The following is a 23,190-nucleotide window of genomic DNA, read 5'->3' as shown; positions in this document are numbered from 1 at the left end:
ATATTTTTCCAATTCTCCAGTGTCCAGTATTTCCGTTCCATAGCCCACTGCAAACTCAGTTTCTTGTTTTTTTGCTGAAAGAAGTGTAACTTTGTAAGGATGTCGGCTGCCATACCCCATTCGTGTCAAGGTACGATGAGTTGTGCATTCTTTTATGGGTCTTTGGTCACAAATGTTGTACTAGTCTGTCAGTTGACTAACTGTAGCCCGTCTGTTGCTCTGCACAATTCATGTCAGGCTCCTTTGTCCTCTTCCATCAATTACCCGTTTTCGACCACTGGCCTGCCGTTGGCTGAATGTCCTTTGGGTGGTGGACCATTCTTGATACACATGGGAAACTGTTGACTGTGAAAAACCCAGCAGCGTTGCAGTTCTTGACACACAAACCGGTGCGCCTGGCACCTAGTACCATACCCCGTTAAAAGGCACTTCAACATCTACACTGATTGAAGTGGATTTATCAAGTGACATCAATAAGCGATCACAGCTTTCACCTGGATTCAACTTGTCAGTATGTCATGGAATGTTCCTAATGTTTTGTGCACTCAGTGTATATCATCCATTGTGTGACTGTTTTCATTTTGAGGTGTTGGTCGGTCAAATAATAAAGGGAACCTATAAAACTCTAGACTGTAGTCCTCGACACCAACACTGGTCTAGTCCTCAACACTATCATTGGTCTAGTCCCGAACACTATCACTGGTCTAGTCCCTAACACTAGCACTGGTCTAGTCCTCAACACTATCACTGGTCTAGTCCTGAACACTATCACTGGTCTAGTCCTCAACACTATCACTGGTCTAGTCCTCAACACTATCACTGGTCTAGTCCTGAACACTATCACTGTTCTAGTCCCTAACACTATCACTGGTCTAGTCATGAACACTATCACTGGTCTAGTCCTCAACACTATCACTGTTCTAGTCCCTAACACTTTCACTGGTCTAGTCCTGAACACTATCACAGGTCTAGTCCTCAGTACTATCACTGGTCTAGTCCTCAACACTATCACTGGTCTAGTCCTGAACACTATCCCTGGTCTAGTCCTGAACACTATCACTGGTCTAGTCCTGAACACTATCACTGGTCTAGCCCTCAACACTATCACTGGTCTAGTCCTCAGTACTATCACTTGTCTAGTCCTGAACACTATCACTGGTCTAGTCCTCAACACTATCACTGGTCTAATCCTCGGTACTATCACTGGTCTAGTCCTGAACACTATCACTGGTCTATTCCTCAACACTATCACTGGTCTAGTCCTCAGTACTATCACTGATCTAGTCCTCAACACTATCACTGGTCTAGTCCCTAACACTATCACTGGTCTACTCTTCAGTACTGTCACTGGTCTAGTCCTCAGTACTATCACTGGTCTAGTCCTCAGTTATATCACTGATCTAGTCCTCAACACTATCACTGGTCTAGTCCTCAACACTATCACTGGTCTAGTCCTCAACACTATCACTGGTCTAGTCCTGAACACTATCACTGGTCTAGTCCTCAGTACTAACACTGGTCTAGTCCTGAACACTCTCTCTGGTCTAGTCCTCAGTACTATCACTGGTCTAGTCCTCAACACTATCACTGGTCTAGTCCCTAACACTATCGCTGGTCTAGTCCTCAACACTATCACTGGTCTAGTCCTCCTCCACAGCACCTGCAGCTAAGACTGTCTGAGAGTGGTCTGAGTGGGAGAGGGGAAAAAGGAAAAATAGCTGTTATTGGCAGAGAGATTTGGAACTCTCTTTGTTATTGGTCTATTAACTAATTTGCTACATGGTAATGTCACCATGGAAAGCCGAACCTCCCTCAAATGCAAACGTGCTAATTAGAAGGTCCTATGTACAGTACATCATATTTTCAACTAGGAACAATCATGAAATAACACTGATCCATTTTTTTCATACTTTTACAGTGTTAGTTTCATCAGCTGTTGTACAATATTATATAAAACACAAGAAAAACTGAATTTTGACTGCACAGAGCCTTTAATGGATTACTGGTGGTTTTACAGCAGTGGAGAGTAACTGCAGTATGTGACCTGAAAGGACAGCTTTCACTGCAGGATCTGAGTCATAGTGATCTGCCCTCGGGATACTGAGAAAATAATAACACATTGTCAAGATCAGATTCCATTTAAGATCAGTTTTCTTTAACATAATATGCTTTAGAATTCAACAGCAACTTCAATTTGAAAGCAAATGACAAGCATCAAGATGAAGGGGTCTATTCAATCCGTATTGCTGAAGTTCAGCGTTAAGCGTGATTGGAATTTAAAGGCAATGTTCCTGTGTTAGCAGAGACTGCATTCACGGTAAACGCTGCATATGGGGTGGCAGGTAGCCTAGCGGTTAAGAGGTCGCTAGTTCGAATCCCTGAGCCTACTAGGTGAAAAGTCTGTCGATGTGCCCTTTAGTAAGGCCCTTATTGCTCCTGTAAGTCCCTCTGGATAAGAACATCTGCTAAGTGAAGTAAATGTAATATGTCAGCTCAATCAAAAATTATCTTGACATTTCTATCCGGCAATCTGTAACACTTCAACGATACAACTTTTATTTCAGATGAAGGGCTCTATTCAATCCGTATTGCTGAAGTTCAGCGCTAAAGCCCAATTGAAATGTAAAGGCTTCAGCGATACAGATTGAATACAGCCCTAACTGTCACTTCACGCATGCTTGGACTCTTATGAAAGTTTCTCAAATCAGTTACTGAACATTTCTCTAACATTTTTGGGTTTGTTTTATACCTTTCTATTATATAATAAAACTATAATGTTTTTCATTTAATCAAAAAACGATTTCAAATGAAGAATATAACATTATATTTGGCCAGTATTCCTATGTGCTCATGATTTAAACCACAGTCTAAAAAAATTAAGTATTCAGCTTGCCCAATGGTCAGGAGGTTTTTGTACCAGCAGTTATAGGGATTGTATCACTGTGGTACACTTTTGGCAGAGGCACCAGACTTGATGTTGGAAGTAAGTTTCTTGATGTTTGTCTGATTCCATTAATTTTCTTAAACTCTTTAATCTCTATTAAAACATTTAGATTTGAGATAATTTACTTTCCAAAAATATTGTTATATATTGATTTTGAAAGAGCCTTCTTTCAACAGTTTATTTAATCAAAATGTTAAATTGCGGGAATTTTTTTGTATGTTTTATTTGTATGATTGCAGACAATATAACTCTTATTCTGGTATGATAACTATAATATTTGTTATTGTAGTCATCAGTGCATTGTGTTCATGATAGCCACAAAGGGTCTCTGTTATGTTTGTATCCAACCTCTTGGATTCTGCAAAATACTACAAATATGAGTATTCTGATGAGAAACGATCCTAAAAAAATATATGTATGACAAAGTAATGCTAAAGTTAAACACGTCATACTTGTATGCTTTCTGCTTGTATACTTTATACTTTAATCTGCTTTCATATCACACTAATGTTTGTGTTTTCTTCACGTCTTTTAGCAATCTAATCTAAGTTTTAGAAGTAATTTCCAAAGTACTTTGTTTTGATGTAGTTGATATATTCTGTTTGTTCCAGGTAAACGTTCCCCAACCCGTCCTGCCCCCCTCTAGTGAGGAGCTGTCCAGTAAGTCAACAGCCACGCTGATGTGTCTGGCCAACAAGGGCTTCCCCTCAGACTGGACCATGAGCTGGAAAGTGGACGGGACCAGCAAGAAGCAGGAGGTCAGTCCCGGGGTCCTGGAGAAGGACGGCCTGTGCAGCTGGAGCAGCACACTGACTCTCACTGCCCAGGAGTGGACCAAGGCAGGAGAGGTGACCTGTGAAGCCCAGCAGAAATCCCAGACTCCAGTCACCAAGACCCTGAGGAGGGCTGACTGTTCTGGGTAGGACCCCTCAGTCACACACCCCTGTGGAGAGAGGATGCTGGTTCCTCTGCTTTGACTAGCTTTGTTCTAAAATCAGTAATTCTCTGATTTAGAGATCACTCTGGTGTGGACTAACAGGGGGCTTGGCTTGAGTTCATGTGTCAATCCATTCTGTAGATTGAGATTTTGTTCGTTTTAGATTTGATGTGATCTGCTTTTATTCACTATCATGTTTGCTTTGATGCTTCGATTGTGTGATAATGGATTAAAATAAATATTTCTTTTTGAAATGCATATTTTTGTTGTTTCTATTAATAAACAGTATCATAGATACTGTATATTTGTAATATTCTGGAAAAATATGTATTCAGTAAGGCTGATTAATGGTGTCTTTAAAAACTGTCAAGCCTAAAACTCACTCTAACATCATAATGGACCAGTATTTAATACTATCACAATATATTATGATATAATAGAAGAGGTTCTGCCATGGTAGTAGTTCACTGTCTTCATTCATCAGGATACTGAGTCTGTGTCAGACCTGTTTGACTTGACAGACTTTACAGTAATAAAATAATAACTATCAAACAGTCAACCGATATCTTGGACTCTCACGTGTGTTATAGGCTGTGATTCGACGCTAAATATATATATTTTTAAATTACAAATATTACAAGTGGTACTACTTCAAGATGTAGCAGTGTTTCCCAAACTCGGTCCTCGGGACCCCAAGGGGTGCACATTTAGTTTTTTACCCTAACACTACACAGCTGATTCAAATTATCAAAGCTCGAATGATTAGCTTATAATTTTTATCAGCTGTGTAAACCTAGGGCAAAACCAAAACGTGCACCCCCTTGGGGTCCAGAGGACCGAGTTTTGGAAACGCTGCTATATAGTGTAGTGACAGTCTTCTCTACCTCCAACCCCCTGGGAACAGAGTGAACATCTGGTGACAGTGCTGCTCTATTCTGGGACAAGCAGAACCACCCAGCCCTGTCTATGCAAATCTCAGTTTCACTCCCACAGATACCAGTCTAGTAGTTGAACAGTTTCACTGCCTGTAATATCCTGGACTGGGCCAGATGTGAGGGAGTGGACTGGTCTTAACCTCTATGGTGGATTCAGGGAGGGACTCATAACAGATATGCCACCATGTAATTAATTACAGATAAAATGGATATTATACTTTACATAGATAGTGTATGTAGTGTACATGTGTCTCATGTTTGAATCCAGCATCATGTCTCATTCACAGATCTAACAGTCAGTAACCTGCTCATGAAAACAGTTAATATAACGGTAGAAGATCACAATTTAAATCAGACATTTGGTTGAGGTCCATTTTGGGACTTGTTTTGGGGGGCTGAAGTGATTGTAACTTTGAAGTAATGTTGAGGTCAGAATACCTTTTGTTTTACATCTGTAGATCTTGCTTTACATATTGACAGGTAATGTGTTTCAATACTTCAAATAAATGTTATACACACTTAAAGGCCATGACAAATATAACAAGTTAAAACCATGATGATGATGTTAATGATGATGATGATGGTCATGTGAACTGAACGATTGCTTTCTAACCATATTGTCACATGTCACAGTTGACCTCATCTAGTGTTCCATGTCACTGTCTCTTCCCCCTCAGCACCTGCAGTAGGTCCCAGCTGTAGCAGTACAGTCACTGTGGAGTCTGACTGAGGGAGGTTTTTGTACGACTCTGTATCACTGTGTGAACACCCAGACACTATTGGGATAGTGTAAACTCTGACAGTAGTAATCTCCTGCATCTTCAGCCTGGACTCCACTGATGGTCAGAGTGAAGTCACTCCCAGATCCACTGCCACTGAATCTAGATGGAGTCCCAGACTGAATGGTTTTAGCCAAGTATATTAGGAGTTTAGGAGCTCCTCCAGGTTTCTGTTGGTACCAGGCCAACGACTGTCCATTGCTGTCACTGAATACAGCACTGCTGGTCTTACAGCTCAGACTGACTGAGTGACCCACTGAAACAGTTTTCACTGCAGGAGTCTGAGTCACAGTGACCTGGCCTCTGGATTCTGAAACAGAGATTGCATGTAGAATTAGCATTCAATTGTTTATTAATTTGTCCATATAGCATATTCACTAAAACTGTAATGAGGTTATATATTTATTGCTATGATCCGGGTCATTTTCTGTCAAATATTTTACCTTGAATCCAGAGGGCAAATATCCAGATAAAGATGGTGATAAAAGTCATGGTTGTTGTGGGTTCTGTTTTCATGAAGGACAGCTCTCAGTCATGAAGTGTAAACTCACAGGGATATAAACACTCCCAGACCTCTGAAGCATGTGCTGTCTATGCAAAGTGTCCTCTCTATGCAAATGGGCCTCCTGGAGCAAGGCAGATAACGTATGCCTCATTTGGTAATGTATGGGATATACACTGAGTGTCCAAGATATTAGGAACGCATTCCAAATATTTAGTTCCACCCACTTTTGCCCTCAGAGCAGTCTCAATTTGTCGGGTCATGGACTCTATAAGGTGTCGAAAGTGTTCCTTCCACAGGGATGCTGGCCCATGTTGACTCCAATGCTTCCCACAGTTGTGTCAAGTTGGCTGGTGGTGGATCTCTACTCTGAATTGCTCGTTCCATCTCATCCCACAGATGCTCATTTTATTGAGATCTGGTGACTGGGCAGGCCACTGCGGTAAGCTGAATTCAATGTCATGTTCGTGGAACTATTCCTGGACAATCCTAGCCTTGTGGCATGGGGCATTATACTGATGAAAAAATCAATTTGCAGATAGATACACTTCTGCCATGAAGGGATGCACCTGATTGGCAATTTAAACGTTGCTCCACTTTTATCAAGGGGACCAATGTGTGCTATGAAAAACACACCCCACACCATCACACCACCAACGTTGACACACAGCTTTTTGGATGCATGTACTCATGTGGTTTTCTCCATACCCTAGACCTCCCATCAGCGTGAAACAGCAGGAACAGGGATTCATTAGATCAAGCAATATTTTTCAAATTCTCCAGTGTCCAGTATTTCCATTCCATAGCCCACTGCAAACTCAGTTTCTTGTTTTTTGCTGAAAGAAGTGTAACTTTGTAAGGATGTCGGCTGCCATACCCCATTCGTGTCAAGGTACGATGAGTTGTGCATTCTTTTATGGGTCTTTGGTCACAAATGTTGTACTAGTCTGTCAGTTGACTAACTGTAGCCCGTCTGTTGCTCTGCACAATTCATGTCAGCCTCCTTTGTCCTCTTTCATCAATACCCGTTTTCGACCACTGGCCTGCCGTTGGCTGAATGTCCTTTGGGTGGTGGACCATTCTTGATACACATGGGAAACTGTTGACTGTGAAAAACCCAGCAGCGTTGCAGTTCTTGACACACAAACCGGTGCGCCTGGCACCTACTACCATACCCCGTTAAAAGGCACTTCAATATTTTGTTTTGCCCATTCACTCTCTGAATGGCACACATACACAATCCATGTCTTAATTGTCTCAAGGCTTAAAAATCATTCTATAACCTGTCTCCTCCCCTTCATCTACACTGATTGAAGTGGATTTATCAAGTGACATCAATAAGCGATCACAGCTTTCACCTGGATTCACCTTGTCAGTATGTCATGGAATGTTCCTAATGTTTTGTGCACTCAGTGTATATCATCCATTGTGTGACTGTTTTCATTTTGAGGTGTTGGTCGGTCAAATAATAGAGGGAACCTATGATACTCTAGACTGTAGTCCTCAACACCAACACTGGTCTAGTCCTCAACACTATCACTGGTCTAGTCCTCAACACTATCACTGTTCTAGTCCCTAACACTATCACTGGTCTAGTCCTGAACACTATCACTGGTCTAGTCCTGAACACTATCACTGTTCTAGTCCCTAACACTATCACTGGTCTACTCCTGAACACTATCACTGTTCTTGTCCTGAACACTATCACTGTTCTAGTCCTTAACACTATCACTGGTCTAGTCCTGAACACTATCACTGGTCTAGTCCTGAACACTATCACTGTTCTAGTCCTGAACACTATCACTGGTCTAGTCCTCAACACTATCACTGGTCTAGTCCTCAGTACTATCACTGGTCTAATCCTGAACACTATCACTGGTCTAGTCCTCAACACTATCACTGGTCTAGTCCTCAACACTATCACTGGTCTAGTCCTCAGTACTATCACTGATCTAGTCCTCAACACTATCACTGGTCTAGTCCCTAACACTATCACTGGTCTAGTCCTCAGTACTATCACTGGTCTAGTCCTCAGTACTATCACTGATCTAGTCCTCAGTACTATCACTGGTCTAGTCCTCAACACTATCACTGGTCTAGTCCTCAACACTATCACTGGTCTAGTCCTCAACACTATCACTGATCTAGTCCTGAACACTATCACTGGTCTAGTCCTCAGTACTATCACTGGTCTAGTCCTCAACACTATCACTGGTCTAGTCCCTAACACTATCGCTGGTCTACTCCTCAACACTATCACTGGTCTATTCCTGAACACTATCACTGGTCTAGTCCCTAACACTATCACTTGTCTAGTCCTGAACACTATCACTGTACTAGTCCCTAACACTATCACTGGTCTACTCCTGAACACTATCACTGTTCTAGTCCTGAACACTATCACTGGTCTAGTCCCGAACACTATCACTGTTCTAGTCCTGAACACTATCACTGGTCTAGTCCTGAACAGTATCACTGGTCTAGTCCTCAACACTATCACTGGTCTAGTCCTCAGTACTATCACAGGTCTAGTCCTGAACACTATCACTGGTCTAGTCCTCAACACTATCACTGGTCTAGTCCTCAGTACTATCACTGATCTAGTCCTGAACACTATCACTGGTCTATCTAGTCCTCAGTACTATCACTGGTCTAGTCCTCAGTACTATCACTGGTCTAGTCCTCAGTACTATCACTGGTCTAGTCCTCAGTACTATCACTGGTCTAGTCCTCAACACTTTCACTGGTCTAGTCCTCAACACTATCACTGGTCTAGTCCTCAGTACTATCACTGGTCTAGTCCTCAGTACTATCACTGGTCTAGTCCTCAACACTATCACCGGTCTAGTCCTCCCCCTCAGCACCTGCATCTAAGACTGTCTGAGAGTGGTCTGAGTGGGGAGGGGAAAACGAAAAACTAGCTGTTATTGGCAGAGAGATTTGGAACTCTCTTTGTTATTGGTCTATTAACTAATTTCTATTAACATTTTAATGTCACCATGGAAAGCCGATCCTCCCTCAAATGCAAACCTGCTAATTAGAAGGTCCTATGTGCAGTACATCATATTTTCAACTAGGAACAATCATGAAATAACACTGATGTCATAGTTGAGTGTAGAAGTGGTGTGGAATCAAGCGCAGGACACACAGAGGCTTGGTACTGACGTCTTTAGTGAAGACAAAAAAAGAACAAGCCAAACACGGCTACATTCAACCTGGCAGGCAAGCGAACTTTACGCACACCGGTAAAGTACATACAAAGGCACAAAAGTGCAGAGCTCTCTACTAAACCGAACAGAGAGAAAAAAACGAACTAGCATCCCACAGTGACAACGAACAATTACACACAACACATGACAAAACTCAGGAGAACTTATAGGACGCATAATTAACACTAACAAGGAACAGGTGTAACAAAACAGACAAAACCAATCAAACATCGAAACATAGAACGGTGGCAGCTAGTACTCCGGAGACGACGACCGCCGAAGCCTGCCCGAACAAGGAGAAGGAGCAGCCTCGGCCGAAACCGTGACAGTACCCCCCCCCCCTTGACGCGCGGCTCCAGCCGTGCGCCGACCCCGGCCTCGAGGACGACCAGGAAGACGCGGAGCAGGGCGCGTGGGATGACCACGATGGAAATCGGTCAGAAGAGACGGGTCTAGGATGTCCCTCCTCGGCACCCAGCACCGCTCCTCCGGGCCGTACCCCTCCCACTCCACGAGATATTGGAGACCCCCCATCCGGCGTCTCGAATCTAGGATGGACCGAACAGTGTACGCTGGAGCCCCCTCGATGTCCAGCGGGGGCGGAGGAGTCTCTTCTATCTCATAGTCCTGGAGTGGACCAGCTACCACCGGCCTGAGGAGAGACACATGGAACGAGGGGTTAATATTCTTGTAATCAATTGGCAGTTGTAACCTGTAACACACCTCGTTCAATCTCCTCAGGACTTTAAAAGGCCCCACAAACCGCCAACCCAGCTTCCGGCAGGGCAGGCGGAGGGGCAGGTTTCTGGTCGAGAGCCAGACTCGATCTCCAGGTGCGTACACTGGCCCCTCACTGCGGTGGAGATCGGCGCTCGTCTTATGTCGACGGATGGCTCGCTGCAGATGGATATGTGCAGTGTTCCACGTCTCCTCCGAGCGCCGCACCCACTCATCCACCGCAGGGGCCTCGATCTGGCGCTGATGCCAAGGTGCCAGAGCCGGCTGGTACCCTAACACACACTGGAAAGGAGTTAGTTTAGTGGAGGAGTGGCGGAGAGAGTTCTGTGCCATCTCGGCCCAGGGAACATACCTCGCCCACTCCTCCGGCCGGCCCTGGCAATACGACCTCAGAAACCTACCCACATCCTGGTTGACACGTTCGACCTGCCCATTACTCTCCGGGTGGTAACCTGAGGTAAGGCTCGCCGAAACCCCCAAACGCTCCATAAACACTCTCCAGACTCTGGAGGTAAACTGGGGGCCTCGATCAGACACTATATCCTCGGGTACCCCGTAATGCCGGAAGACGTGGGTGAATAGAGCCTCAGCGGTCTGTAGGGCAGTAGGAAGACCCGGCATGGGAAGGAGACGACAGGCCTTCGAGAACCGATTCACAACGACCAGGATGGTGGTATTCCCCTGTGAGGGGGGAAGGTCTGTAACAAAATCCACCGAGAGGTGAGACCAGGGTCGTTGTGGAACGGGCAGGGGTTGTAACTTACCCCTGGGCAAGTGTCTGGGCGCCTTACACTGGGCACACACCGAGCAGGAGGAGACATAAATCCTCACATCCCTGGCTAACGTTGGCCACCAGTACTTTGTGCTAAGGCAGTGCACTGTCCGGCCAATACCTGGATGTCCAGAGGAGGGTGACGTGTGAGCCCAATAAATGAGTCGATCCCGGACCTCGAACGGGACGTACGTCCGACCCACCGGACACTGTGGAGGGCTAGGGTCAGTGCGTAACGCCCGCTCGATCTCCGTATCGACCTCCCACACCACCGGTGCCACCAGACAAGACTTAGGTAGTATGGGAGTGGGCTCAACGGACCTCTCCTCTGTGTCATACCGCCGAGACAGGGTGTCTGCCTTCCCGTTCTGGGACCCAGGGATGTAAGTGATCTTATACACGAACCGGGCTAGAAACATAGTCCACCGAGCCTGGCGAGGATTTAGTCTCCTAGCTGCCCAAATGTATTCCAGGTTACGGTGGTCAGTCAAAATGAGAAAAGGGTGTTGAGCCCCCTCAAGCCAATGCCTCCACACCTTTAGGGGCTGTACCACGGCTAACAGCTCCCTGTCCCCTACGTCATAATTTTGCTCCGCCGGACTGAGCTTTTTCGAGTAAAAAGCACAGGGGCGGAGTTTAGGTGGTGTGCCGGATCGTTGCGAGAGAACGGCCCCGATACCGGCTTCTGACGCGTCCACCTCCACTTGGAATGGTAAAGCGGGATCCAGATGCGCCAGCACCGGAGCCGAAAGTAAACAGGTACTTCAGTCTCCCAAAAGCCCTGTTCGCCTCAGCTGACCACCGCAAGCGCACCGGACCCCCCTTCAGAAGGGACGTTATGGGAGCTGCCACCTGTCCAAAACCCCGGATAAACCTCCGGTAGTAATTCGCAAAGCCCAAGAACTGCTGCACCTCTTTCACTGTGGTTGGGGTTTGCCAATTACGCACGGCTGACACACGGTCAACCTCCATCTTCACCCCTGACGCGGACAACTGATAACCCAAAAAGGAGACCGACTCCTGGAAGGACAGACATTTCTCTGCCTTGACATACAGGTCATGCTCCAACAGCCTCCTCAACACTCGGCGCACCAGGGCTACATGCTCGGCTCGGGTAGAACTGTACACTAGAATATCGTCTATGTACACGACCACTCCCTGCCCCTGCATGTCCCGGAAGATCTCATCCACAAAGGATTGTAAGACTGATGGAGCATTCATTAACCCGTATGGCATGACGAGATACTCGTAATGACCCGAGGTAGTACTAAATGCTGTCTTCCATTCATCGCCCTCTCTAATGCGCACCAAGTTGTATGCGCTCCTGAGGTCCAATTTTGTGAAGAACCGTGCCCTGTGTAATGACTCCGTCATAGTCGCAATCAGAGGGAGTGGATAACTATATTTCACAGTAATCTGATTGAGACCGCGGTAATCGATACACGGGCGCAAACCTCCATCTTTTTCTTCACAAAAAGAAGCTTGAGGACGCAGGGGAAGTGGAGGGCCGTATGTATCCCTGTCTCAGAGACTCGGCAATGTATGTCTCCATTGCCCTCTTCTCCTCTTGTGACAAAGGATACACATGGCTCCGTGGGAGCGCAGCTCCTGCCTGGAGGTCTATCGCACAATCCCCCCGTCTATGAGGTGGCAATCGCGCCGCCCTCGCCTTCCTAAACACGAGTGCTAAATCCTCATACTCGGGGGGAACATGCATTGCGGGCATTTGGTTTGGACTCTCCACCGAGGTCGCCCCTACGGAAGCACCCAGACATAGCCCCACACACTGGGCAGACCACCCCTTAAGAGCCTTCTCTCGCCACGAAATGGTAGGATCGTGAGTAATCAACCAGGGAAGCCCCAGCACCACCGGATACGCAGGAGATTCAATCAGGAATAGCTGGATCGTCTCCTCATGAACCCCCTGCGTCTCCATCCTAAGTGGCACTGTGACCTCCCTGATCAACCCGGATCCTAACGGACGGCTATCTAGGGCATGTACAGGGAAGGGATTATTAACCGGTAGGAGAGGGATCCCTAACTCTATACAAAATGTACGATCTACAAAATTCCCAGCTGCGCCTGAATCTACTAGCGCCTTATGCTGGGAACGAGGTGCAACCTGTGGAAAACAAACAGGTATGGTTATGTGCACGACAGAAAGCTCTGGGTAAGTGGGGCGCCTACTCACCTGGGAGGACTCCCCAATGTGTGGCCTGCTGTCTCGTCCTCCAGGAGACCCTCCCTAGCACCTAGCCGCGGTGTGCCCTCCACGGCCACAGTTGGTGCAGGGGAGGGCCCCCCTCGGGCTCCTTCTCCTCCGTTCTCTAGCGCCAGCACCCTCGAGCTCCATAGGACTCGGCTCGGAGGTGCTGGAGGGTGGAATGGGCGACCCCCACCCAGGACGTCCGCGGGTGGTGAGCAGGGTGTCTAGCCGAATGGCCATGTCAACCAATTGGTCAAACGAAAGAGTGGTGTCCCTGCACGCCAACTCTCTACGGATGTCCTCCCTGAGGCTGCAGCGGAAGTGATCTATGAGGGCCCGCTCATTCCACCCTGCATCTGCCGCTACCGTCCGGAACTCCAGTGCAAACTCTTGAGCGCTCCTCATCCCCTGCCGGAGGTAGAATAGACGCTCCCCCGCCGCCTTCCCCTCAGGTGGATGGTCGAACACTGCCCGGAAGCGGCGGGAGAACTCCGCATAGGTGATCGTTGCGGCGTCTATCCTCCTCCATTCGGCATTGGCCCACTCCAACGCCTTGCCGGTGAGACAGGAGATGAGGGCGGAAACGCTCTCGTGTCCCGAGGGCACCGGGTGTACGGTGGCGAGGTAGAGTTCGATTTGCCACAGGAAACCCTTACACCCGGCCGCGGTGCCGTCGTACGCCCTCGGGAGCGAGAGCCGAATCCCACTGGATTCCGGAAGTTGGACAGGTGGACTGACCGATGGTGATGGTGTGGTAGGTGGGGGCGTGGGTACCCCGCTGGCCTCCCATCGATGATGGAGGGTGTTCATCACCCTATCCAGAGCGTGCCCGATCTGGTTGATCCTGTCCTCCTGTCCACGAAGGCGCTCCTCAATAATCTCGGTAGGTGCGGCTGCTCCTGCTGATTCCATCATATTGGTGTGTAATTCTGTCACAGTTGAGTGTAGAAGTGGTGTGGAATCAAGCGCAGGACACACAGAGGCTTGGTACTGACGTCTTTAGTGAAGACAAAAAAGAACAAGCAAAACACGGCTAGATACAACCTGGCAGGCAAGCGAACTTTACGCACACCGGTAAAGTACATACAAAGGCACAAAAGTGCAGAGCTCTCTACTAAACCAAACAGAGAGAAAAAAACGAACTAGCATCCCACAGTGACAACGAACAATTACACACAACACATGACAAAACTCAGGAGAACTTATAGGACGCATAATAAACACTAACAAGGAACAGGTGTAACAAAACAGACAAAACCAATCAAACATCGAAACATAGAACGGTGGCAGCTAGTACTCCGGAGACGACGACCGCCGAAGCCTTCCCGAACAAGGAGAAGGAGCAGCCTCGGCCGAAACCGTGACAACTGATCCATTTTTTTCACACTTTTACAGTGTTAGTTTCATCAGCTGTTGTACAATATTATATAAAACACAAGAAATACTGAATTTTGACTGCACAGAGCCTTTAATGGATCACTGCTGGTTTTACAGCAGTGGAGAGTAACTGCAGTATGTGAAATGAAAGGACAGCTTTCACTGCAGGATCTGAGTCACAGTGATCTGCCCTCGGGATACTGAGAAATGAATAACACATTGTCAAGATCAGATTCCATTTAAGATCAGTTTTCTAGAACATAATATGCTTTAGAATTCAACAGCAACTTTAACTTGAAAGCAAATGACAAGCATCAAGATGAAGGGGTCTATTCAATCCGTATTGCTGAAGTTCAGCGTTACAGCGTGATTGGAATTTAAAGGCAATGTTCCTGTGTTAGCGGAGACTGCATTCACAGTAAACGCTGCATATGGGGTGGCAGGTAGCCTAGCGGTTAAGAGGTCGCTAGTTCGAATCCCTGAGCCGACTAGGTCAAAAATCTGTCGATGTGCCCTTTAGTAAGGCCCTTATTGCTCCTGTAAGTCCCTCTGGATAAGAGCATCTGCTAAGTGAAGTAAATGTAATATGTCAGCTCAATCAAAAATTATCTTGACATTTCTATCCGGCAATCTGTAACACTTCAACGATACACCTTTTATTTCAGATGAAGGGCTCTATTCAATCCGTATTGCTGAAGTTCAGCGCTAAAGCCCAATTGAAATTTAAAGGCTTCAGCGATACAGATTGAATACAGCCCTAACTGTCACTTCACTCATGCTTGGACTCTTATGAAAGCTTCTCAAATCAGTTACTGAACATTTCTCTAAAATGTTTGGGTTTGTTTTTTACCTTTCTATTTTATAATAAAACTATAATGTTTTTCATTTAATCAAAAAACTATTTCAAATGAAGAATATAACATTATATTTGGCCAGTATTCATATGTGCTCATGATTTATACCACAGTCTAAAACATTTTATTATTCAGCTTGCCCAATGGTCAGGAGGTTTTTGTACCAGCAGTTATAGGGGTTGTATCACTGTGGTACACTTTTGGTAGCGGCACCAGACTAGATGTTGGAAGTAAGTTTCTTGATGTTTGTCTGATTCCATTTTATTCTTAAACTCTTTAATATCTATTAAAACATTTAGATTTGAGATACTTTACTTTCCAAAAATATTGTTATATATTGATTTTGAAAGAGCCTTCTTTAACAGTTTATTTAATCAAAATGTTAAATTGCGGGCATTTTTTTGTACGTTTTATTTGTGTGATTGCAGACTATATAACTCTTATTCTGGTATGATAACTATAATATTTGTTATTGTAGTCATCAGTGCATTGTGTTCATGATAGCCAGAAAGGGTCTCTGTTATTTGTATCCAACCTCTTGGATTCTGCAAAATACTACAAATATGAGTATTCTGATGAGAAACGATCCTAATTTTTTTTTAAGTATGACAAAGTAATGCTAAAGTTACACACGTCATACTTGTATGCTTTCTGCTTGTATACTTTATACTTGTAATCTGCTTTCCTATCATACTAATGTTTGTGTTTTCTTCACGTCTTTTAGCAATCTAATCTAAGTTTTAGAAGTCATTTCCAAAGTACTTTGTTTTGATGTAGTTGATGTGTTGTGTTTCTTCCAGGTAACAGTTCCCAAACCCGTCCAGCCAGCCTCTAGTGAGGAGCTGTCCAGTAAGTCAATAGCCACGCTGATGTGTCTAGCCAACAAGGGCTTCCCCTCAGACTGGACCATGAGCTGGAAAGTGGACGGGACCAGCAAGAAGCAGGAGGCCAGTCCCGGGTTCCTGGAGAAGGACGGCCTGTACAGCTGGAGCAGCACCCTGACTCTCACTGCCCAGGAGTGGACGAAGGCAGGAGAGGTGACCTGTGAATTCCAGCAGAAATCCCAGACTCCAGTCACAAAGACCCTGAGGAGGGCTGACTGTTCTGGGTAGGACCCCTCAGTCACACACCCCTGTGGAGAGAGGATGCTGGTTCCTCTGCTTTGACTAGCTTTGTTCTAAAATCAGTAATTCTCTGATTTAGAGATCACCCTGGTGTAGACTAACAGGGGGCTTGGCTTGAATTCATGTGTCAATCCATTCTGTAGATTGAGATTGTGTTAGTTTTAGATTTGATGTGATCTGCTTTTATTCACTATCATGTTTGTTTTGATGCTTCGATTGTGTGATAATGGATTAAAATAAATATTTCTTTTTGAAATGCAGATTTTTGTTGTTTCTATTAATAAACAGTATCTTAGATACTGTATATTTGTAATATTCTGGAAAAATATGTATTCAGTAAGGCTGATTAATGCTGTCTTTAAAAACTGTCAAGTCTAAAACTCACTCTAACATCATAATGGACCAGTATTTAATACTATCACAATATATTATGATATAATAGAAGAGGTTCTGCCATGGTAGTAGTTGACTGTCTTCATTCATCAGGATACTGAGTCTGTGTCAGATGTGTTTGACTTGACAGACTTTATAGTAATAAAATAAGAACTATCAAACAGTCAACCGATATCTTGGACTCTCACGTGTGTTATAGGCTTTGATTTGAAGCTAAAAAAAAAAATTATTTTTACAAATATTACAAGTGGCACTACTTCAAGATATAGCAGCGTTTCCCATACTCAGTCCTCAAGGGGTGCACATTTAGTTTTTTGTCCTAACACTACACAGCTGATTCAAATTATCATAACTTGATGATTAGTTGATTATTTGAATCAGGTGTGTAGTGCTAGAGCAAAAACCAAAACGTGCAACATTTGGGGTCCCGAGGACCGAGTTTGGGAAACGCTGTTATATAGTGTAGTGACAGTCTTCTCTACCTCCAACCCCCTGGGGACAGAGTGAACATCTGGTGACAGTGCTGCTCTATTCTGGGACAAGCAGAACCACCCAGCCTTGTCTATGTAAATTTCAGTTTCACTCCCACAGATACCAGTCTAGCAGTTGAACAGTTTCACTGCCTGAAATACCCTGGACTGGGCCAGATGTGAGGGAGTGGACTGGTTTTACTTTAACCTCTATAGTGGATTCAGGGAGGGGGACTTTCTTACAATGAATAAACCACCATTTAATAGATGACATAAAATATGGGTATTACTAAATATAGGCATTGATAGTTACTGACATCACATTCTAATTCCTAATTCTATGGTTACGGATATGTGTGTAATGTCTGAGCTCAAAATCTTTTTCCTGAAAGCAGAGGGCAAGTGTCCAGATGAGGATGGTGATAAAAGTCATGGTTGTTGTGGGTTCTGTTGTCATGAAGGACAGCTCTCAGTCATGAAGTGTTCAACTCACAGGGATATAAACACTCCCAGACCTCTGAAACATGTGCTGGCAATGCAAAGTGTTCTCTCTAACCAAACAGACTTTCATGGTCCCACAGAGAAACTGTAGTTGAAGAGATCTTCTTCTTTGGTATAATAGTGTTCGCAACAATTATGTGTATTCCGCCACCTACTGTACATGTGGATAATAAGGATCCAAAAAGGAAAAAAATGTGGGGTAAAAAATAAATAAATACATATATTTTAAAAAATCCATACAAACTTTTAGTAACGAAATGTTAATTAAACTAAATTAATCAGGTCCCTACACAGGCTCAGAAGGATCCTGTGATGGCGGGACATTTCCTGGCGACAGTAGTCCTTGCAGTGCTTCTGCTGTTAAGTCTTCTCATTTACATTTACATTTACGTCATTTAGCAGACGCTCTTATCCAGAGCGACTTACAAATTGGTGCATTCACCTTATAGCCAGTGGGATAACCACATAGCCAGTGGGATAACCACTCGGCTGCAGATATAATGATGTCCAGCTTCTTAGACACTTGTGCAGTACAATTAATAACTGTGGCTATAAATGCTACAAAATACACCTTTTTCACAATAAGTGTTTCCAGATTACTTGATTGAAGTATAACATTTGCAACTGGTTGTGTTGCATCCACCACCATATCTTCTGAAGAACTTCAATGCTCTTCACCGCCTCCACATAGGAGATTTGCTGTACAGCCCTGATCCTTGACACCTCAACCTCTTTCACCCTAACAGAACACTCAGGGTATTCGGAATTATGATCCCCGCCACAGTTGAAACATTTTACATTCACAGACTCTTCAATAACATATTCCTTCCATCTGCAAACACTTGACACATGGCCAAACTTTTTACACTTTTTGCATTGCTTCGGGATTGGCACGAATGCTCTTACAGCGTATCTTATATCCCAACTTTACATAGGGTGGTAAATACTCATCAAACATCAATAATACAGATAAACTTTGCTCCTTTTTCCCATTCTCCATACGGGTCAAGTGACGTGCATTAACTACTCCTGGAATTTTTAGCCTAAGATATTGATTATCAATGTCCAACGGGACGCCAGAAATAACACCTTTTACTGGTTTCCTGCTCCGAAAACCAAAGCTGTTCACTTCATGCGTCGATATTTTCGCGAGCCACAATGCACATTCCTTTTGCTCTTTAGATACACACCATATCAACACCATACCACTCCTGGTTACTATGATATCAACACCATACCACTCCTGGTTACTATGATATCAACACCATACCACTCCTGGTTACTATGATATCAACACCATACCACTCCTGGTTACTTTGACTGCATCCACATTTCCCAATGCCTTCTTCACCATCCTCTGACTTCAAAAGGGTTTCCCAAATAAACATCTTTATCCAAAAAATGTACTCCAACAAGGAACTGTCACACCCTGACGTATGAAACTCTAGTATGTTGAGTCAGGGTGTGGAGTTCTATGTTGTATTTTCTATGTTCTCAGTCTAGGTGTTGTATTTCTATGTTTGGCCGGGTGTGATTCCCAATCAGAGACAGCTGTCGCTCGTTGTCTCTGATTGAGGATCATACTTAGGCAGCCTGTTTACAATCATTAGTTGTGGGATCTTGTTCTGTGTTAGAGGCTTGTATTGTGTTTAGCCTTAGGACTTCACGTTTCGTTGGTTTGTTCGTGTGTTTATCGGTGAAATAAACATATGCCTTTCACGCTGCGCCTTGGTCTGACCCGTCCTTAAACGAACGTGACAGGAACGATTCATCAGACTCATTTTCCACAACAATTTTAGCCCTTTCTGTTCCATTCTTGGACTTCACTATTGTCCACTCATCTTTCTCACTAACTGTACTCAACGCGCTTTCAGCTTCAAACGACACTACTTCTTCTTCCACCATCTCTCCCCTCGTTGAAGAGATGTGTGAGCAGCTGACCTTTAAAAAGGTTGAGAGCTGATTGTCCAGCCAATCATGGCCTTGATTGGTAAATGAGCCTCAGCTGGAATCAATTAAAGACTGTGAAGGTGCTGGAAGATAGCAGGGCGTGGCAGGAACGAGGTGTTGTACTAACGATCAGGCGTTTAAGAAATATATAATTGATTTAGAGATTAAACCTGATGTGGCTTAGAGCACATCTTGATTTTATTATTCCTGGTTATTGTTCAATCAGATCCGATAGATCAACTGCATACATGACATGCGTTCAGCCTTAATAGGCTGTGGATATACAACCCCAGGTCATGATCAGTTGTGCTTTGTAATGTTTAAGAAATGTAAATGTAAATGTAATGTAAATGTTTAAGCATATACCTGATGAGGTAATGTAGTGTATCTGTTTACTGCATGTCTTTGTAGACTTAGGGGCAGTTTGCCAGACACATTAAGCTTAGTCCTGGACTGAAAAGCAAACTCAATTGGATAATCTTCATTGAAAGAGCTTTTAGTCTAGGACAATGCTTCATCTGTGTCCAGGAAACCCCCTCCTAGTGTTTTGTTGCTCTTGGTGTGCTAAACTGTAGAGCATGAATGTAACATACATTTATCTGATGAATTGTTTTGTCTAGAAATGTTTTCAGAGTTTATTTTTGCCTTTATCTTTATAGATTAAGTGTTTTGTTGTTGTCGGTTGTTCTCAGTACTGTAGCTAGTTGTTTATCCTGTGTGTATTCTCTCCTCTCCTCTCCTCTCCTCTCCTCTCCTCTCCTCTCCTCTCCTCTCCTAATATATTCTGTTATACAATAGTAGTAGTAGCTGACTCTCCTCTATCATCTCTCCTCTTCTCCAGCTCTTCCCTCTGTCAGGCACACAGTGTCTCTGCTCCCTCCTGTCCTCTGAGTAACTCTCCGGGGGCTCGGCCAAACTGGCATGCCTGCTGAGAGTGTACTCCCCCCAGGGGGCGATGGTGAGCTGGGAGGTGGACGGGGCGGAGGTCAAGGATGGGGTCCTGACCACCACAGAAGAAGAGAAGGGCGGCCACTTCAGCCGCAGTAGCACCCTGACCCTGAGCAAGGCACGCTGGGAAGATGGAGAGGTGTACACCTGCACGACGACGACACCAGTGATTCAGCCGCCTTCAGGAAAAGTCAATATAGTGTCTAGAGACCGGAGAAGCAATTGTAGGGTTCTAGAGAATCCCCACATGATGCTAGTTCTGGAAACATTAGTGTTTTAGAGCTGAATGTTACAGTATAATAGTGAATAATATCAGTAGTGCTGTGTGCTAAATGAAGTATTTTGAGATTATGTTGTACATGTCTTCTTGCCTCTGAGTTCAAATAAAGCTTGCTTTGATTAGAAAATAATCCAATAATTGATTTAATCATCATTCCAGTGATCACTATCACATGAATAGGCAGAACACTTCATACTAATTTAGATCAATCAGCTTCTTTTATAATTTCAGCATTGTAGCATATAGCTACTCTCGTGTTTTCAAACAGAATTAAAGGGCATCTGATCCAACAAATACTCTGCAATCATTTCTACAACTGAATGATCCTGTTATACTGTAGCACCAATACCAGTTATAATAATTAGTGATATTTGATAATAAACCTAAGATCTGCTCTCAGAACTCACACTACTAAACAGTTACTTTCCATGACATGTATATTTATTATGTTTAATTCCTAATATGATTTTATTAAATTAGATATTTTTGCAATGGTTTTCAACAATGTGTGGTCTACACTTCTCCATTATATTTCCCCTGGTCTTCTCTACCTCCAACCCCCTGGGAACAGAGTGAATATCTGGTGACAGTGCTGCTCTATTCTGGGACAAGCAGAACCACCCAGCCCTGTCTATGCTGAATTAACATTACTTTTATTTTTACTTCAGTAGATCTTACTCTGCATATGGACAGGTAATGTGTTCCAAAACTTCTAATACATTTTTATATACACTTTCAGTTCATGACAATATAACAAGTTACAACCATGATGATGATGATGATGACACTTTCTAACCATTTTCAAAGTTGACTTCCTCTACTGATCAGTGTTCCATGTCACTGTCATCCCCCTCAGCACCTGCAGTAGGTCCGAGCTGTAGCAGTACAGTCTGACTGAGGGAGGTTTATGTACCTGTGAACACCCAGACACTGTTGGGATAGTGGAAACTCTGACAGTAGTAATCTCCTGCATCTTCAGCCTGGACTCCACTGATGGTCAGAGTGAAGTCACTATGAGTTCCACTACCACTGCATCTAGATGGAGTGTTTTAGTATGGTAAATAAGGAGTTCATGAGTTCCTCCAGGTTTCTGTTGATACCAGGCAAGACGGGCATCAGAGTAACCTGCTTGATACACATTACTGCACGTTTTACAGTTCAGAGAGACTGTCTGTTCTGGGAGAACAGTTTTCACTGCAGGAGTCTGAGTCACATTGATCTGTCCTCTGGATTCTGAAACATAGAATAAAACATTTATATGAAATGAATATCACATATATTAAGCAATTGTTCTGAATAAAATATTTACATTAATATACATTATACTTTTGTGTAGATTAAATCATTGTTCAACAACAAATTCTGAAGATGGTAACCTTGAAAGCAGAAAGCAAGTGTCCAGATGAAGATGGTGATAAAAGTCATGGTTGTTGTGGGTTCTGTTGTCATGAAGGACAGCTCTTAGTCATGAAGTGTTAAACTCACATGGCTATAAACACTCCCAGACCACTGAAGCATGCACTGCCAATGCAAAGTATCCTCTCTATGCAAATGGTCTTCCGAGGAACAACCAACACCATCAATGCTGAGAAAAGGATTTGATGCAACGGCTATCTCACCGTGTTATCTAAAAATAACGTATGACTAAACAAAAAGTAGGTGCCTGTGCTTCCAGAATTCTAGTGGCTACCTACAGTGGGGCTCTGCTCCAGACAATCTGTTGAGGATAAAAATAGGATTTGGTTTCATGCTCTCCCCAGTGGTTAGAGATGATAACAACAGAAACCTCAGTGTTTCGGTGAACCTAGATAGACAGTAACAGAGATGATTCAGTATTGACACTTAAGTACCCAAACAGTCAGGCAATCAAACTCCACTCAAATTAATTTTATCTAAATTAGTTCACTTGAAAATACACAGTGAGTTTGCTAAAACACAAATGTACATAAAATACACAGATATGTACATAATAGCAAGCCTTTTGTTTGGCAAATCATAATGCAAAATCAAGATGTTCAGAATGTCATGTGGTTTTTACCAATTCTTGTTAGAGGATTCACTCAAGCCAATTCATTGAATAGGTCCCTTTGTCACAACACATGTGCACTTACAGTGAAATACATGATTAAAAAATGTTCAGATAGTCCATTAGACTTAGATTTAAGCACCTATACAAAGGTTAAATAAATGTGTCTGATTTCCAACAGAAAGAGTGGGATGGATGTTGAGTCTCTTCAACAATATCCAACAAAGCAACAGCGCCTCTTTGAT

The 23,190-nt window shown here is 44.0% G+C and overlaps 3 gene segments (V, D, J or C); 2 read left to right on the top strand and 1 right to left on the bottom strand.

Moving 5' to 3' along the window:
* The first annotated feature begins 3,589 nt into the window (after positions 1-3,589).
* Positions 3,590-4,135, top strand: LOC121579030. The segment is given in 1 exon segment: positions 3,590-4,135. A coding segment is annotated over 1 exon segment (243 nt).
* Positions 4,136-5,334: 1,199 nt separating this feature from the next.
* LOC121579035 lies at positions 5,335-22,379 on the bottom strand. The segment is given in 4 exon segments: positions 5,335-5,796; positions 19,592-19,594; positions 22,056-22,152; positions 22,296-22,379. Coding segments are annotated over 4 exon segments (399 nt in total).
* LOC121579032 lies at positions 16,102-16,603 on the top strand. The segment is given in 1 exon segment: positions 16,102-16,603. A coding segment is annotated over 1 exon segment (243 nt).
* Positions 22,380-23,190: the final 811 nt, after the last annotated feature.

The sequence above is a fragment of the Coregonus clupeaformis genome, unplaced genomic scaffold (assembly GCF_020615455.1).
Source record: "Coregonus clupeaformis isolate EN_2021a unplaced genomic scaffold, ASM2061545v1 scaf0279, whole genome shotgun sequence".
NCBI classification, from domain to species: domain Eukaryota; kingdom Metazoa; phylum Chordata; class Actinopteri; order Salmoniformes; family Salmonidae; genus Coregonus; species Coregonus clupeaformis.
Note: the sequence above shows the minus strand (reverse complement) of the source record. Positions and strands in the feature narration are given on the sequence as shown.